The 19,638-nt window shown below is 46.0% G+C and overlaps 1 protein-coding gene and 1 non-coding gene across 2 annotated transcripts in view; one reads left to right on the top strand and one right to left on the bottom strand.

The window, feature by feature from the left end:
* Positions 1 to 323: 323 nt before the first annotated feature.
* Positions 324 to 19,638, bottom strand: part of MAB21L3 (mab-21 like 3) — a 28,911-nt gene continuing 9,596 nt past the window's right edge. The window contains exons 3-7 of the mRNA XM_040230959.1: positions 18,638 to 18,778; positions 14,085 to 14,376; positions 8,629 to 8,807; positions 7,965 to 8,159; positions 324 to 3,512 (exon numbers count right to left, since the gene is read on the bottom strand). Coding sequence (XP_040086893.1) covers positions 3,279 to 3,512; positions 7,965 to 8,159; positions 8,629 to 8,807; positions 14,085 to 14,376; positions 18,638 to 18,778 — 1,041 coding nt within the window. The 3' untranslated portion in view covers positions 324 to 3,278. The remainder of the gene's footprint in view (positions 3,513 to 7,964; positions 8,160 to 8,628; positions 8,808 to 14,084; positions 14,377 to 18,637; positions 18,779 to 19,638) is intronic.
* On the top strand, positions 14,989 to 15,061 carry TRNAG-CCC. The gene has a single exon. It is a non-coding gene; the product is annotated as a tRNA-Gly (tRNA).

Here is a 19,638-nt window from a genome sequence, read left to right on the forward strand (position 1 = left end):
ATTGAGGAAGTTGGAGAGAGAAAGGGGAGAAGAGATGCAGGTGATGATTGGGGAGGGTGCAGAGGACGCTACATGGGACGGTGATCCCAAGATGCTAGGAGGCTTCAGCCCATCACACATGGAGATATCAGGAGAGATATCTCTTCCTATACTGTAGCAAGAGTGACGAAGGAAAAGATGGGCTTATGGAACACATGGAGTGTTATGGGTATGCTTTCCTTATGGTGATTTCTACTTTCTTAATGAAGAATTTATCTATGGGGTGGCAGTAGTTATCAGAAATGGCAGAGGTGCACAAATGGACTTGAGGAATAGGCATCTAAAATGCTAAACGTTTATTCAGTGGTTACATGCCAGCTTTAAACAAACAGCTTTTTACATCCATTGTTCTCTTTATCCCCCCATCAAAGTGGTGAGGTATATGTTCTCTTATGATGTATTAGTTTCCCAGGGTCACCATAACAAGATACCACTGACTTCAACAGCATAGCTTAAACAACAGAAAATTGTTTTCTCGCAATCTGGAGGCTACAAGTCCAAGATCAAGGTGCCAGCATTGCTGGTTCTCCTGAGGCTGCGCCTCAATTTTCAGGTGGTCATTTTTGCACCCCTGTCCACTGTGTCTCTTCTGAGAACATCAATCTTATTGGATTAGGACCCCACCCCAACAGCCCCTAGCTTTGAAGCCCCTAGCTCTAAATACAGTTGCATTCTGAGGTATTGGGGGTTAGGGCTTCAACATATGAACTTTGGGCCATAACAATGCCCATAAAGCAATGGAGATTTAGAGAGGTTGAACAGCTTGCCAAGGGCATGCAGTTAGTTTCAGAAGTGGGATATGAATGCAAACAGATCAACTGCAATCTCTGAATGCCAACTATTCCACTAAAAAAATAGTTGGGGGACACCTGAAGAGTGGAGACGAATGAAAAAGGGCTTTGGGAGAATTAAAAAAAAAAAAAAAAAGCTGACCTGAATAAAAGAGTAATATTATGAGACTTCTCAGAGCTGTGTAATCTATCCCAGGAAATGGAATAGATGAACGATCCTCTCATAGACTCCGTTGTTAAGTTTGAGCTTTAATCAGAAAGACGGTAATTTTTTGGCCAAAATGGCAGGAAAAGAACAATTCAGCATTAGCTGAAGTCCTCGCCCCTTGGTTCCCTTTTTGCAGAGGCCAGTTTAAATTATGGGCTGAGAGGGGCGACACCTGCTGGGCTCTGCGCTGTATGGGTGGGAACCTGGCTCTTTTCATATGCAGTCCCCCACTGCCCTCTGCTGGCCAGTAGTAGGAACACCCAGGAATGTGCACATAGCTGTACTTTCTTCAAAAAAAAAATACACACGAAACTGTAGGGAAAGGTGGGAAGAATCTACTGGAATCAGGTTGTGGAGTATGTCAGTCCCATTCCTTTCCATACACATACATACACTTCAGGTCAATGGTACAATCAGCTTTCATTTTTTGGAATTCTGTGACTGTTTTAAAACTTGCATCAGCTGTTTTCATCATTAGAAAAATATATCTGCCACCTTCTCAAAAATGATGTTTCTCAAGAGAATTCAAATGCAGAATAACCAACAAAATATTGGTTTGTTCATAATTTCATGTTTTTTCATAACTATAAACTAATGGTATGCTTGTTCAATATTTTAAAACCATGATTTCCAATGTGACAGTGCAAGGACCCCCCTACTTGCTTACAGCATTTTTGTAAAAATAACTGTATCATTCTCAAACATGACTTTTCTTTTAAAAAAAATCAGCAGTTCATGCTTTTAGAAATTATATATCTGGGGGAAATGTTCTAAGTAATAAGGGATTCCCTTGAATTGAGAAGCATAAATGAGTTTCAGAAGAAACTGAATCCCCCAAGAACTCCTAGAATTCCTTGTCTGTGTGCTTCACAGGATGTGTGGCCTTGATGATCTCAGTGAAATTCAAATTCGTGGGCTCAAGGGTCTTCAGGGTCCCCATCCTAGTGTGGGTCCCCAGACCCCCTTTATACAGTTGCTAGAATGAACATTTAAAATGCAAATCAAGTCATGATACCTTTTGCTTCTGGAGAGGTCAAATGTCACACCTCTGATTTTAGAGTAAAATACAAATTCCTTACCAGCTTTACAAGGCCAAGTGGTCTGACTCCTGCCAGCCCCTGGCCCCCCTTTCTTCCCTTTCAGCTGCTCAAAATTTCACCCTCTATTTCATGGCTCTATTTCAGTATTCCGTTTATTTCCTTTGGGGCATTTGCAATAATATTGTATTTATTTATCAGGTGTTCATTTCCTGTCTCCACCATTAGGTGTCATCTGCATCAGGTGAGTTCTTGCCCGCCTTGCTTTCTCTGTACCCCCAGTACCTAATGAACATATATTTATCAGTGAACAAGTAAGCAAACCAGTGAGCAAAGAAAGAAACTGAGAGGGGGATGACACCAAAGTCATTCCATGCAGATCACAGCATTGAGTGCCTTCCATAAGTAGAAGTCCCACCCCGGACCCACAGCATGGGAAGCCAGCACCGGGGTCACTGCACTTCCACCTTTGACTCCATTACTCATCAAAACCACGCCCCCTTTCTTAGAGAACACCAGGGGCCCAGGTAGACCCACAAGCCCCAGCCAGCATAAGGAGAACTGGAGGGCACAGGGGCCACACAGACATGCTGACCACCTAGCAGATGTAATCATTCAACCAGTTGTGTTACTACTGATCCTGAATGCAAACCCCAGCCACTAAAGCAACAATAAAACGTTGTGTTGATCCAGCGCCTTCCCCTTGAAAGGGCAGCAGCACAGTCCCGTAGGCTCGCAGCCCTGCCCTGGGGGAGGCAAAGGGATAGTCTCATTTAACAAATGGAAAATCATGAGCCTGTGCTCAGTGGGCTGGAAAACCACTCCTGGGAAGCAGGATGATGCCTGGCCTTTCAGGGGTTCTCATCCTACATCCTCCCCGTCAGACAATCAGAGCCTGAGTCAGGGAAAATAAATTCAGAACCATCATCAGTTCAGAATCTACGGCTCAGGGAAGCCCACTGAGAGCCATCCCCAGAAGAGGTAGCTCGTGGGGCAGAAAGGCTTGCTTGGTTGCAGGGAGCGTGGACCAGACATCATGGGGCGGAGGTTTCCCTGCTGAAATGCTGCTGGGTCGATGTAATTTCCACTGCCATCTGTGGCTTCTCTCCCAGACAGGATCCTGGCATTTGACTGAGGAACGATCCACGGAGAGTGAGGTCAAGCTTGAATGAAATGTCCAAGAATGTCCCAGGCCAGGCAGCATCAGGGCAGGCTGATCTGGGGGTCCTTCAGGAAGAAGGCCAATGTCTGGGCCAGGGCGTCCAGCTCGCAGGAACTGGCATACTGCAGGAGGTTGCTCTTCCGCACGAAGTAATGCTTGAGGAAGTGCTGACTCACACACTTGTGCAGCTTCCTCACCAGGCGCAGGAACCCCCTGGTGAAGACCTGCCAGTCCTTGGGATAGGGGTACTTCTCACAAGTCCAGAAGAGCACGGTCTGCGGAAGCAAGAGGTGGTGTCTGACATCGTCCTGGGCCACTGAGGAGGGTGTCTTCAGGAGCATTCCTGAGCTCATGTGGCCTTGGGAGGAGGAGACAGGAGCCCCAGGGTTCTGACCACAGTTTCAGGATCCCCAGCCTCCTCTGCCTGGTTTCCCTGCCTCTTTGGTACTTTCTCCTCTGACTTTGTTACCTGGTATCATTTGGCCATCTGAAAGTTATCTCAGTCCATATGAGGATGAGATGGTTAAATGGTATCACCAACTCAATGGACATGAATTTGAGCAAACTCTGGGAGATAGTAGAAGACAGAAGAGCCTGGCATGCTACAGTTCATAGGGTCACAAAAAGTTGGATATGACTTAGCAACTGAACAAACACAATAACAGGTCCAAACTGAACTCCTGGCCCTCCCTCATGTACCTGGTGTGCTTCCAGGGTTGTTTATTCAGTCTGTTATGCAAGTTAGAAACCTAGGAGTCAACCCCCTCCCTTACCACCTCCTATCAAGTCCTGCCAATCCTCCTGCCTATGCATTTTCAATCCACCCACTTACCTTCATCACTGATATTATCATCCTCTGACACAGCCTGCACCTCTTCTAGTCACCAGCCTATCTATTGCCATCTATCCATTGTAGCCATTGTGATCTTTTTGAAATATCAATCTATGTTTCTTCTTGTCTAAACTACTTCAAAGTCTTCCCGTTGCTTGTTAATGAAAAAACACAATTGTTTGCATGGTTTGGTTGACAAAGCTTGGTCCCTCCTTTCTTTTCAGGTCTCACCCTGTGCTCTCCCTCTCACTCTCCTTCCATCCACGCTGGCCTCACTTCATGCTCTCATCTATCACAGGGCCTTGCACAACCCACTTCTTCTGTATGGAGCATTCTTCCTTCCCAGCTTGTCCAGGAAACTCATCCTTCAGCTTAGACTTCCCTGTGACGCTCTCTCCATCACATTCTTTCCATTTATTCATCACATTCTCATCATCTCAGCAGCAATGATGACAGTGGTGGTCGTTTTCCTGTGTATTTACTAGATGGCAAGGGCTTCCCAGGTGGCGCAGTGGTAAAGAACCCACCTGCCAATGCAGGAGATGGAGGATACTGTGCGCTCGATCCCTGGGTCGGGAAGAGCCCCTGGAGAAGGAATGGCAACCCACTCCAGCATTCTGGCCTGGAAAATCCCATGGACAGAGGAGCCTGGTGGGCTACAGGCCATGGGGTCACAAAGTGTAGGACATGACTAGTGACTAAACAACAGCTAGATGGCAAACTCCATGTGAGCAGAGAACAAGCCTAATTGTATTCACACTCATGTTACTAGCATTCAGCAGAGGGACTGGCCCATGACAGGTTAGTTAGTAAACATTTTTTGACTGAGTGAAATAATGAATTAATGTTTGGGTTTAGATACTGAGTATTTTAAACATATAATCTTTACTAAAAAGTAAAAGAGCAGTTTTAGGTTCACAGCAAGATCCTGAGTGTGTTTTGATTTAGAGGACACTGTTTTGAGTAAATGAGTTGGAGATAATTTCATGCTAGTCAAGATAACCTAGATACAAAAAACATGTTTTAATTCCTCTTGTAGTTAAGCTTTTATCTCCCTAAACAAACAGGAGCACTTAAGCCTATTATAAGCTAGCCTCTGTGCCGTTGAGCAGGTTTAAGCATAAATAAGCCAATGAAAGATAAGTTATTCCTTCAATTGAAATCGCTATGGGGGAGGGACTTCTCTGGCAGTCCATTGGTTAAGGTTCCATGCTTCTAATGCAGGGGGCACGTGTTTGATCCCCGGTCAGGGAATTAACATTCTACATGATGTGAGGCAAGACCAAAAAAACAAAAAAGTTAAAGAACCCAATTAAAAAAATACTGTTGGTGGGGGAAGCCTCTTTGGGAAGGATGTAACAATCTTCTATGAGGTGACCGTGATTGGCACATCCTTCCTGATGCTGTTTTGCAACCCAGTCTCTTCCACTTTCCCTGGACTAAAGCCTTGGCAAGGATCCTACACACTCAAGCCATCACCCAGGGTGGTGTTTAATAGCACATTGCCATCAGCCAAGTCCATCCCAGTGTCTGCACGTGAGAGAATTCTGCCCTTGGAGCAGGAGTGGAAGACGAGAGGAAAAGGCAGTCAGTACTGTTTTGATTTCTCAACAAACAACCCCGCCCCCTTTTAAATGCCCACTCTTAAGAATGTTCAATTTTATTATACCATGCAGGTGGGCTAGGGAAGACTAAAACAGAAGACATTTAAGGAGTTGCTCTGAAATCCCCTAGATGAGCTAGAAGTCACTGGAATACAAGTAAATCCTGGCTGGAATACAGCCTTGAGAGCAGTCAAGGGCAGGAAGACCCATGGTGGCCCTATTCAATCTTCCTAAAACACTCATGCTACTTAAAGCATTTCTATTCAGCCTGATTGTGGAGCAATGAAGTCAGTGGTTAGTTAAGAGTATGAGATTTGATATGAGATAGCCAAGGGTTTCCTTCTCAGCTCTGACTCTTCCTAGCATGGTCCGTGGAAAAGTATGTAAGAAAGAAGCTAAACCCCCCAAATGAATTAGACTACCTTCAGAAAATATGTATCTTCAATCCAGGAGAATAATTGTATGTTTTTAGGGGGACATGCTTGGGGACACTTTAAGAATGCTGAAACAGAAGAGGAAGGCCTCGCTATGTGCAAATGAGATGTTAACAAATTCTCAGGCAGAACAGGGAGAACAGGTTATCAGAAAAGACAGAAAGCAAAGTAAAAACTAGTGATTCTGCAGCGGGGAAAGAGGGGTGAAATGTAAGGTCATTCACGACCATGATCAGCAAGTATTTACTGAGCAACTACTATGTACGAAGCACTGGGAGAGATACAAAGGGTTTGGTACTAGCTGCCCTTCAATAGCTTGTGTTAGGAATGAAAAAGTAACACAGGGCTAGAAAACAGCCATCCACTGGATGAGATGGGGCACAGACAGGAGTGTGCAGAAGGGCACAGCACACCCTGGGGACTCGCGCTATCCCGTGCAGAAGGTCAGGGAGATGGGTAACAGCGGGGTGGGGCTGTGCTGTCTGTAAGAGTCCGATACCTCCACCCTCAGTGTGATGCACATAGTATTATAGGAGTGTCTAGTTCACCACGTGTGGTTGGAACTTTGAGAAAGAGGAGTTGAGAGTGTGATCAAAAGCCCTCTCCCCGGGGTGAGCCCCTGATCCCTGAGTCCAGGTCAGGTTCTGCTGCCCTGCATCCTCCTAGGGCAATGCTCCTCTCCTTCCCAGTATCTCCCACGTGGCACGATTCCACGTGCACCTGTAGACTGTTGACCAACATCTGTCTCCCTTGCTGGACCACAAGCTACACAAGAGCAAGACCACGTCGTGTTTGCTCAGCTTGCACCTCCATGTTTAGAGCACACAGCAGGTGCAGGGGGGCAGGTGACTGGCCCACAGACTTCTCAAGAAACATTTGCTGGGTGAATGAATGAGTGAGTGAGTGAGGGAATGCATTCATAGCGGTCTAATGCTAAATCCTTGCCGGGGACCTCCCTGGTGGTCCAGTGGTAAAGAATCTGCCTGCCAATGCAGGGGACATGGGTTTGATCCCTGATCTGGGAAGATTCCCTATGCCTCAGAGTAACTAAGCCCAAGCACCACAACTACTGAGCCTGTGCCCTAGAGCCTCTGCTCCTCAATAAGAGAAGCCACTGCAGTGAGAAGAATAGCCCCGGCTCACCAGAACTAGAGAAAGCCCATGTGCAGCAACAAAACCCCACGGCCATCAAAAATAAAGAAACAATTAAATAAAATTAAAAAAAAATAAAAAATCCTTGCCAGGTGGTTTGCTGCCATGTTTGTGGGGTAACCCCAACATTTCCTGGTCTCCTCCTCTGCACAAAGTGTGTGTGTGCTTGCACACCTGGGCTAGAGTGTAGACTGAATGCAGGATAACATGAGGGAAAATGAGAATCCACCTGAGGTCTGAGCAGCTCACAAGATCTCACCAGACTGTAGGCTTCTCCAGGGCAGAGAATGCATGCTGTAATTCATTTCTGAACCTCAGCAGGGCTGCTGGCATGCAGTGGGCACTTGGGTTGGTTTGTTGAGTGAAATAGGGGGAGAGAGGGAGACAGCGAAGGCAAGACAGAAAGGGAGTAAGAGAAGAGGGAAAGCGGAAGAGGGAAGGGAGGAGGCGGAAAGAGGAGGCAGAAGACGGGAACCCTGGGCAGAGCTGCTGCGGGCACGCAGCGGGGCTGTGTTTCTACACACACACACACGCGCACGCGCGCGCACGCACACACACACACACACACGCGCACGCGCGCGCACGCACACACACGCACACACGCACACACACACACACGCACACACGCACACACACGCACACACACACACACTCTGCAGAGACCCACCCCGCCCCAGCCCCTCTGCGCTGGGGCCACCCCCTCACCTGCAGGTGGTAGGACGTGATCACAGGCCGTGTCCCCGGACACCAGACGTCCTCCTTCATCTGCCTCAGGGCCTGAAAGCACTTCCGGCGGCAGCCCCCGTCCTCATCCAGCTGCTCCAGCAGCACCTGCTCCGCCCGCAAGAAGCTCAGCTGCCAGTGATAGCTTGAACAGGCCAGCAAGCTGAACCCGAATGACTGGGAGGGAGAGAAACACCGCGGCAAGTGAGAAGGGTGGGGCTGGTCTGGGAGAAAGCCACCTCTGAAGCAGCCTGCTAGGGTGGGGGCCCTGCCAGTGGGCAGGCAGCACGGCCCACGTGGGGACACTGAGGGAGCCTCCGGGCCAGCCCCTTGCACATGGGCAGTTCACAGGGAAGGCTGTGCCCCCTTTCTCTCGTGCAGTGGTTCTCAGACTTGAGCCTGCCCCAGAATCACCTGGAGGCCTCATGAGAACACAGGCTTCTGGGCCCTGCCTCCCACGTCTCTTCAGCAGGGCCAGAGTGGGGCCCAGGAATCTGCATTTGTAACAGGTTCCCAGGTGGCCCTGCAGGTTCTGGGGATCTAGTGAAATCTCAGCTATCCTTCTGAAGCTGGATGGCGGCCAGTGTTGCCCTGGGTGGTTAAGCTGAGAGCGCCTCTGGTGAGCCGGGTCCCTTCAGGATGATACCTTGATGCATTGCACTGTCTCTGGAGAAGGCCAGCGCTTCAGACACGAAGGCCACTGGGCTTTCTTGGACCAGGCGGTGGGAATGTCCACTGAGGGGGTCAGCTGTAGTTCCACCTGACCTGCAGAGGTTTCCACGACAACTTGAACTACAAGGTGGTCCATTAGCATGCGGACCCTGCCTGGTGGTAAATGACAGACAGACAATGAGAAGACAAATAATGGTTCAATACCAGCGTTTGAAGAAAGAATTTGTGAGCTGTGGCTTGTACCAGCCCCTTGTAACTGGTGGAGCAACTTTCAGAATGTCATTAGCACCCCCAAGGTGGCATGTTTAGGTCAAAGTGAAAGTGTTCGTCATTTAGTCGTGTCTGACTCTGCACAACCCCATGGACTGTAGCCCACCAGGCTCCTCTGTCCATGGAATTCTCCAGCCAAGAATATTGCACTGGATTGCTGTTTCCTTCTCCCGGCAATCTTCCTGATCCAGGGGTCGAACCCGCATCTCTTGCATTGCAGGCAGATTCTTCCCCATCTGGGCCACCAGGGAAGCCCACGTTTATGTCAACATGAGACAGTTAGCTAAGTGAATACTGATAGAAGCATCACTAGAAAATCTCACTGTTGGCGGGGCTTTCTTTTCTCCTTCATCCTCTCCCCCCAAGGTTTTACTGTACCTTTTCTAAAAAAGCAGTTGACTCTTTCCAGAAGGCTCAACTGAGCCATCGTATACAAGGAAAAGAAATAGTTTTTGCTACTGTAAGATGAAACCCAAGCATTTTTCTATAACCCAGGTGTCCAACCACATTTAGGATAGCCTCAGACCCCTGACTTATTCATTTGCCTTTGGTGGAGTTCAGCTTAACCTGTCTCTTAACCAAGTTCCAGTCTCAGGGATGGTATTTGTTCCCACCACCCATTAACTAGCCCAGCTTTGGAGGGATTTATCACCGTAAGCCTTGTGATCATAAAATACTTCCAAGTGTGTCATGGCCACTGGCTGAAAGGGTCAAATAGGGCAGAAAGAAGCCTTCATTGTCTTTTCCAACCAAGCAAAGAGAGGGAGACAAAAGGAATGGGTCTGGGGACACTTTCCAGTTACCGGGTGAGAATTCATTTCTGATCTGTTTCCCCTTCCTTTCAAAAGATAAACAGTAGTTTTTTTTTGTTTTTGTTTGCTTGCTTTCATTATAGATAAGGATGAGCCATCCTGAATCGAAATCTGTTATTTTGTTTTTCCTTGCTCAAAGAAGGAAATGAAAACTCATTCATTAATTGTGTTAGGGTATTCAAAAGGAAAACACTGCTCTCCTTGACTGGGGTGTGATAAACTGCTTATTGTCTGTATCCCATCAGAGCCGCCCAGACAGGAACATGACAACATCTGGCACTTCAGCCTTATTTACTGAAAGCACCTCATCAACTTGGCCCAGTTTGAATCTCTTATTTGCTCTTTCACTATTAACAGTGTTGAGTGAAGAATGAGGAGGTAAGCAAATGTATCGGCTCCAGCCTGTCTAGTCCACACCTGGCTTCTGCAGCTCTGCTTATTTGGTGTGTGAAATTCGGCTATTACTTGATCTCTCTAAACCTCAGTTTCTTGTTTGTAGAACAGTTAGAAAAATGATCCTAACTCTAACAGGATTGCCAACGGTATTAAATTAAATAATCCATGAAAGCATCCTCTACATAGTAAGAAACCATTCAACATGAACAATCTCCATTACAGAATCTTTCAGAACTATTCTGTCTAGACAAGCAAAAGTACATGCAAATCCTTTGCTTTCTACACGAATGGAGTTTCATATTGTTCAGCAGTTTGGTTTTTCACTTAACCATGTTGCACAGATGGAAATCAGTCCTGAATATTCATTGGAAGGACTGTTGTTGAAGCTGAAACTCCAATACTTTGGCCACCTGATGCGAAGAGCTGACTCATTTGAAAAGACTCTGATGCTAGGAAAGATTGAAGGTGGGAGGAGAAGGGGACAACAGAGGATGGGATGGTTGGATGGCATCACCAACTCAATGGACATGAGTTTGGGTAAACTCCAGGAGTTGGTGAAGGACAGGGAGGCCTGGTGTGCTGCAGGCCATGGGGTCGCAAAGAGTCGGACGTGACTGAGCGACTGAACTGATGTTGCACGGGAATTTTTCGTAACTCTGTGTATACACACACACTCCTTTCTTTTTTTAATCCTAATTTCTCTCCATTAGTGTGAAATACATGCAAAATGTCAAAGTCAACAGTATTTTAAAAGGGAAATTAAATGAGGGTTTCCATTAAAGTCATATATTGAATTGGAGATTTCCAAACCCATGGCCTCTAAGACATATAAAAGTTTAAAAACATTATTTGCAAGTAAGGAAAGAGACTGCTAGAAAGTAGGAGACTCATATGAAACTAGAAATGAAGCAAGAACATCTATCTAGGAAAGAACTAAGTGGGAGACTTGCTAAAATACCCTGATGGCATTAACCCTTGGTACTTACAGCTTCTGTGTATAGAAACAGCACAGAGAGGCAGAGAGGGGGTCTAATGGGCCAAGGCTAGGTAGTGAGCCTCACAAGCCTGGAGTTAGGAAAAGCTGTATCTTGAGGAAAATTAGGAACTAAGAGAAATAGACAGATTTTTCTTGTGGGCTCTGGGTTGTTGATTCAATATAAAATGCAACAGCAACAAAAAGTAAGATTTTCCCTCTTCCCTAGAATTTCAAAGGCATTAGTCACCCTCCTGTGTTTAGGGCCTGAATGTTTCCATCCCCAAATCATCCAGGTAAGGTGAAACTTCTGGGAGTACCAGGAAAAATCAAACATAAGTCTTCTTGGAGAAACATACCCCAGGACACTCATAGAGCATGAATAATGTTGCCTAGACAGATTATGTGAGTCCCTGGTCCCATATTGACAAACTTTATTATTTTTAAAAGCTGCTTAAAAGTCCACTAGGCAGATGTAGCATAATTTATGCAGTCAGTGTTCCTTTGTTAGCCATCAGATGATTTCTGATTACTTACTATTACCGAGCCTATTTCACTGGATATCCTTGTGCCTACTTCTTCGTGTATCTGTAGGAATGTATTTTCGGAGAAGGCAATGGCACCCCTACTCCAGTACTTTTGCCTGGAAAATCCCATGGGCGGAGGAGCCTGGTAGGCTGCAGTCCATGGGGTTGCAAAGTCAGACATGACTGAGCGACTTCACTTTCGCTTTTCACTTTCATGCATTGGAGAAGGAAATGGCAACCCACTCCAGTGTTCTTGCCTGGAGAATCCCAAGGATGGGGGAGCCTGATGGGCTGCCATCTATGGGGTCGCAGAGAGTCGGACACGACTGAAGCGACTTAGCAGCAACAGGAATGTATTTTAGAACTGGAATTGTTGAATTGCCAAGTAAGCACATTACAAATATAAAAACCCTTTTTTAAAAAGGGGGGATACCAATTTACACTTTCTAGAATAATGCATGAAAATTGCCAATTTAACCATACTCACCCCTGCACTGAACAAAATTGTAGGTTTTCATCTCTGTCAACGTACCAGGTGTTTTAAATGTACATTTCTTAAAATATATGTTAAATGGGACAATTTTAAATTTTTACTAGCCTTTTTTTTTTTTTTCTGTGAATCATGTTTTCTGGTCAGTATTTCTATTGGTCTGCTCACAGATTTTTTTAAATTGGTTTATAAATACACTTTTATAACTAAGGAAATTAGCCATTTCCACGGTTTGAAATTCACCATTTTACTCTGTGTGAACAAAACGTGAAGGTGGGACTTCTCTGGTGGTCCAGTGGTAAACAATCTGCCTGCCAAGGCAGAGAACACAAGATTTGATCCCTGGTCCAGGATGATCCTGCATGCTGTGGAACATCTACGCCCATGTGTCACAACTACTGAGTCGAGTGCTGCAGCTACTGAATTCCTCACACTCTAGGGTTGGTGTTCCGCAACAAGAGAAGCCACCACCATATGAAACCTGTGCACAGCCACTAGAGAGTAGCCCCCCCCTTGCCACAACTAGAGAAAACTCGTGTGCAGCAACAAAGCCCCAGCACAGCCAGAAATAAATTAATTTCAAAAAAGTATGTGTGTAGGAAGGTGTGCACATATGGTACACTGAACTATAGCTTAGGATTTGGGGGTTGTGAGAAAACTGTAATTCAAACAGATCCTTGGGCACCAAAGTTCATTGCAGCATTATTTACCATAGTCAAGACATGGAAGCAACCTAAATGTCCATCAACAGATGAACGGATAATGAAGATGGATACATATGTCTATGTGTCTATATATACAATGAAATATTAGTCATCCATAAAAAAGAGGTTATCATACTAAAGTCAGAAAGGGAAAGATATGATATCACTTGTATGTGAAATCTAAAAAAAGAAAAAGTATACAAATCAACTTATTTACAAAACAAAAATAAAACTATAGACATAGAAAAGAAAACTTATAGTTACCAAAGATGAAAGGGGCAGACAGAGTGATAAATTAGGAGTTTGGGATTAGCATATACACACTGCTGCTGCTGCTGCTGCTGCTAAGTCGCTTCAGTCATGTCCGACTCTGTGCGACCCCATGGACGGCAGTCCACCAGGCTCCACTGTCCCTGGGATTCTCCAGGCAAGAAACTACTATATAAAAAATAGATAACCGGAGGTGGGGGGGCACTCTCTGTCCCCCTTCTGTTGTCTATGTCAGAAGCTTTCTATGTCCCTTTTCATACTTTAATAAAACTCTGCTACACACACTAAAAAATAAAATAGATAACCAACAAAGACCTACTGTATAGTACAGGGAACTATACTCAATGTTTTGTAGTACCGTATAAGGGAAAAGAATCTGAAAGAGAAAAGACACATATATATCTATAACTGAATCATATTGCTGTACACCTGAAACTAACACAACATTGTAAATCAACTATACTTCAATAAAAAAAGGGGGGGGAAAAGCTTTTGTGGTTGTCAAACATAATCGTTTCCTTATAGCTCCTGGCTTTCGTGTTCTGGTGTTAGTGTTTCCCCAGTGAGCTGCCGCAGAACACACTGGAGGAATACTCCAGTCAGTTGGAGGGTGTTGTGGTGAAAATGTGCTAATAACAAAGATCTGAGCTTTATGAGAATTTGCTTGTTCATGAAAATACCCAGGTTTTGCAGCTAACATCTTGGAAAGGGTGCATAACCCAAAGACTGCCTTATCTGTGCCAGGGCAGTAATCCACTTAAGGCCACTAACGTGTGTTGTGAGTTTGAATTCCATTCTGTGTGTCACACCAGAAAAAAAAAAAAAGAGCAAATTCACGTAGTGAGGATTAGGCAGATGTAAAAAGCACATGATTTTATCCTCAATTTAGGGGCGTGAGCGTCAGGAAACACCCAAGCAGGACACTTCTGATTTTAGAGCAAAACAGAAATGCCAGGCACTTTCCTTGTGCGCTCCTCCACTGGCTCACCTGACAGGTGACAGGTCTCAATCGCGTTTTCAACCAGTTTCCGGAACACCTGGAGGACCTTGGCGGGCACAATGTCTCCCTCGATGCTGACGTCTGCCTCGTGCCACTGCCCGGGGCTCTTCAGAAACTGCTCCACCTCCAGCCACTGCTGCAGGCCCTCTGGGTCCTGCAGGGGGCGGGGCAGGCGGGCGCCCTTCAGGCTGTAGTAGCGCCAGCGCTGCTGCCGGGCCTCCCTGTACCCGGCCAGGCCTCTCATCGGGACTGTGATGAGGAACTGGGTGGGAGCCAAGACCTGGGGTCAGGAAAGCGGAGAGTGGGGGTGTCAGTCCATAGACTCAGGAGGTGACGCAAGCCCTGGGGGAGCCGCCCTGCTGACCCAGGCCACTCAGTGAACCACTCAACCCTCAGCAATGTGACAAGGAGGACAGAACCGCGCCCACCTGCCCGCCTGTCGGCAGAGGATTCCATCTCTGTTGTGCCACTAGCCCATTGTAACACTTCGGGCAAAGAAATTAACTCAGTGAGGCCTGGGTTTCATGGATCTGCAAGAAAAAGAGTGAAGTGGACCCAGAACTCTAGAGGCACCTGACCTTTGGGGTGGGGTTGGGGTAGGGGAGAAAAAGCAGGGGAGGGAGCCAGTAGTCACTGCATTCTGCGCTTACCAAGCACTCCAATGCTTGTGCATTCGCTTATCTCGTGTTCACAGTCACACACGAGTTGGGCTTTGCTAACATTGACCAAATGAGGAGCCTGAGGCTCGGAGGGGTTCAAAGTCTCCCCAGGGACACACAGCCAGTCAGTGGTAGAGCTGGAACCTGACCTTGGATGTTCTGATTGTTCATTCAGTGGTTAATTTTCTCTCCTGAGCTGGTTCTTGGTCAAGAATGAATGACCTGGGGAGACTTCCCTGGTGGTCCAGTGGCTAAGACTCTGTGCTCCCAATGCAGGGGGCCCAGGTTCAATCCCTGGCCAGGGAACTAGATCCCTCATGTTGTAACTGAGAGCTTGCATGCTGCAACTAAAGAACCCACGTGCCACAACTAAGACCTGATGCAGTCAAATAAGTAAATAATAATAATAAAAAAGAATGAATGACCTGGGATGGATGAAAGATCTGATAATCAATTAAGGGCGGGAAGGGGTGGAGAGGAGGTGAAACCATTTTGCCAAATGCAGAATTTTTTTTACTTGGACTGATGATCCACAGACAGTTTTAATGACTAACCCTTACAGAGTCACAGAAATGAAAACCTTTTTGTTGAGGCAATGTGAGTTACCAAGATGATTCTAAGTTAAATGGGAAAAAGGTGAACACGAAGAATCTACATAACTCTATTTTTTTACAAGAACCAGGTAAGCAGCTGTCACGCCAATAGTCCAAGAGGTAGAACACGATGGTAGATGGTGCGGTACCACCAAAGGGAAATGATACTTAACCACATCACACAACAGCCCACTCCACCCTGTATGTTTCCCCATCACTCAGGTATACACTGGAGGAGCTACTGCCTTTCCATGGAAAGTTCTGACAATGGAATTGGATAACTTTTGCCCAGGGACCTGTTGGTGCGAATTCAGAGGTGAACACTGAAATCAGCAGCAACTGAATCTTCCTCATTCTCAGGGAACAGTAGTTTGATTCTTGAGATGACGGGTCTGAAACGGAGGAGGAACCTATGGTCCCCCCCCCGACCCCATGTCCTTTTGTCTGTGGAAAACTTTAGTCAAAAAAGTTTAATCACAGAAGCGAGAACACATGGAAACAAAGGAAAACAGTCAAAGGAGATGAAATAATAATAATGTAGTCAAGAAGCATGGGCAAGGGCCTTTAGTTCCTCCTCAGGGGCTGTCATTAATGTTTTGAGCCATATCCTTGAGAAGTCTTACAGATACTGAAAGCCCCACCAGCTGGAGAAGTTAACTACACAATGAGCAGACTGTAGCCATGACATAAGTTGCCTCAATTCCAAGAATTGGTCTCAAAGAAACGGAAACAAACTGACCCTGCAACTGAAGATTAACTGTACCTAAAACACCCAACATGATGCTGGTCAGACCACTGATGACCAATCTGAAGACGGCTGTCAGAGGTGACTGTGCTGGTTTTTCAAGTAGCCCCCTCTCTGTCTATAAAAGCTCTTGCTGCCAAGTGTCAGGTGGGGAGTCAGCCTCTGGACAGACGCCCTCCCTCCCCCACCAGTCACCGAATCTGAAATAAACCTTTCTTTCCACCAATATGGCCTGTTTATTGGCTTTTGACTGGTGAGCAGCCAGACCCCACAATTCAGTAACAGGTCCACATGACTTCTGGTATCCATTGACATGTGGTAGGATTAAAATAAGAGGGGGACCTAAACTATGACATTCAAAATCTGTACATTTTTTTGAACCCACTTGCATGTGAATCCAAAAACCCAAGTATCATGTCATTAGTCACATAAATGGTGCTTAATACATCCTTATTGAATTTGGTCCAAGAGAAAATAAAAGCATATTTATATGCCCCACTGTAACTATTTTTTTCAAAACTTAATGTATTATATAGGACATGATGTATATAAATGCAAGATGTATTTTAAGTTATGACTTCTAAGTGAGACAACAGCAGGAAATTTCCCCAGATATAGTTCTAGAAAAAGTGATGTTATATTTCTATTCATAGTCATTGGTCTATATTTGTCCTGTTTAGGTTGGCAGTGTGGTAGAGGTGGGCAGATGATGTTCTGATGTCCCAAGATCCAATCTATCTTTATAATTATCATCCTGGGGTAAATTTCCTAAAATCTGATACTGTCCCCAAACCCACAAGTCCCAGAATCTTGTGGGTGGTCCTTGAACCCACCAAACTTGAAATGTACTGGACTGACTTCCCAGGTGGCGGCTAGTGGTAAAGAACCCACCTGCCAATGCAGGAGACATAAGAGACTTGGGTTCGATCTATGGGCCAGGAAGATCCCCTGGAGGAAGACATGGCAACCCACTCCAGTATTCTTGCCTGGAGAATCCCACGGACAGAGGGTCCTGTTTGGCTACAGTCCGTGGGGTCACAGAGTCGGACACGACTGAAGCAACTTAGCAGAGCAATGGTTTTTCATTCAGGTAGTAATTCTTTTGCTTACTTACTCATTCAGCAGAAGCTGAGTGTCTACCATGGGCCCCCACCATGCTGGGTACTATGAGGGGACAAGCAAGAGATGTGATCCTTATAAGCAAGGAGCTCACAGTCTGATGTGAGAGCTGGGCATGTGTACATATAAGTTTACTACTTATTTTAAGGCTTCCCTTGTGGCTCAGCTGGTAGAGTCCACCTGCAAGGTGGGACCTGGGTTTGATCCCTGGGTTGGGAAGTTCCCTGGAGAAGGGAATGGCTACCCAGTCCAGTATTTTGGCCTGGAGAATTCTATACAGTCCATGGGGTCACAGAGAGTCAGACATGACTGAATGACTTTCACTTTCACTTATATTAAAGTATAATATAATTCTTTAATTCTTATGTGTCATAAGAAAAATCAAAATATAGGAGCATGGGGGGCTTCCCTGGTGGCTCAGTGGTAAGAATCCATCTGTCAATGCAAGAGACCCGGGTTTGATTCCTGATCCGGGAAGATCCAAATGCTGTGGAACAACTAAGCTCATTGGCCACAACTACTGAGCTTGTGCTCTAGAGCCCACATGCTGCAACTACGGAAGCCCTTGCTCCCTGGAGCCTGCACTGCACAAGAGAAGCCATTACAATGAGAAGCCCTTGCACTGCACCTAGAGAGCAGCCCCTGCCCGCCACAAGTAGAGAAGAGCCTCAGCAACAACAAAGACCCAGCATAGCCAGAAATACATAAAATTTTTAAAAACGGTGCGGGGGGAGTGGGAAGCACAGCGATTCAGAATGATTCAGAGCCTCGTTTCTCTCATCTCTAAAAGGGAGCCAACCATAATGTCTCTTCTACTAGGCTGTGTGCAGGCTTGGGTGCGATCTCTGTGAGCCTAGCTCTGCCCACGCTGCAATGCCTCATGAGTGCTGGTTGTCACACAAGGGTCCTGGGGCTCACAGTTCTGTGGGACTCCTCAGCAGGGACCAGGTTTCCAGGCGGCTCCTGCAATCTCTAAGGGCCACCTCTTCTACTTTCTTTTTCTCCGACTTGTAGCTCATCGACTATCACTTTCAACTATTTTTCTCATCAATGCCCTGAGTCCCCTCTCTACGCAGTGCCTAGTCTATTGCGAGGGTGCTTAATAAATGAATGTGTGCTTCACTGAACTTTAATCAGTACACTAGGACTTGCTTTGGAATCAGAAGCCCTGGGTGGAATTCTGGCTTTAGTGTCTAAAAGGCTTGATCAAGTCCCTTGACTTCTCCAAGCTTCCATTTTCATCATCTGTTAAGTAAGAATGTGGGACGGCAACTGCAGTAACATCTATGCAATGAGTGGGCAGATGGTAAATACTAGGAAGCTTTATTGCTACTCTTGGTGGTGTGAGTGCCTGACACATACTGAGACTACCCACCCATTTCCTGGCTCACTGGGTGGGCACTTAGAGCCAAGTGACCTGCTTACCTTAATGTTCTCATTGTACGTGTCACAGTAAGGGACGGCTTGAAATCGAAAGTCTTGGTAGCTTATTTCTGTGGTCAGGTGATGGACAACTTTCTGCACCTCTTCCACCATCTGGGAAATCAACTGGCGCCTCAAGTCCACCTGTATGCGAAGGGATCAGCAAAGATGGTTATACCTGGATCAGGCCCTGGGGAAGGGAGGAGACAGGGCTTGGTGGTGGGGACCAAAGCAATCAGCCCAGAAAAGCCTGCTTTCCCAAGAACTCCAGGAGAGATGAACTCACATCTGATGATACTCACTGGTGCCTCAGTGTTCTCTTCTGAAATAGAAGAATTTCTCAATATTGATCTAGAACCTGCCACGTGGTAGATGCCTGTCTAGGTCCTTCGCTTGACAGTAAACAAAACAACAGCAAACAAGATAGAGATGCTTGCCCTCTAGTTGAAAACACAGGATATATGTATATATGTCTAAAATACATATATACATGTATATATGTCTCTCTCTCTATATATATATATCAGTTCAGTTCAGTCGCTATAGACACACACAAATACACACATGTATAATGTAAGATCAGATATGATAAGTCCCAAAAAGAACAATAAAATAGGGGAAAGGACTAGAGAATAAAGGGCTACCATTTTAGGACCCCCTGGAGAAGGAAAGGGCAACTTACTCCAGTATTCTTGCCTGGGAAATCCCATGGACAGAGGAGCCTGATGGGCTATAGTCCCATAAGGTCACAAAAGACTCAGACAGGACTCAGTGACTGAACAACAACAACTTTTTTTTTTTTCTTTTTTGGCCATGCTGTCTGGCATGTTGGATCTTATTCCTTGATCAGAGGTCAAATCCGTGCCCCTTGCAATGGAAGTGTACAGTCTTAACCACTAAACCACAAGGGAAGTCCTGGGGCTGCTATTTTAGACTGAGTGGGCAGAGAAGGCCTCTGGAAGGAGGTGATATTGGAGTGAGCCCTGATGACAGCTTGGGAAAGC

Source organism: Oryx dammah, unplaced genomic scaffold, assembly GCF_014754425.2.
Source record: "Oryx dammah isolate SB20612 unplaced genomic scaffold, SCBI_Odam_1.1 HiC_scaffold_28, whole genome shotgun sequence".
NCBI lineage: Eukaryota > Metazoa > Chordata > Mammalia > Artiodactyla > Bovidae > Oryx > Oryx dammah.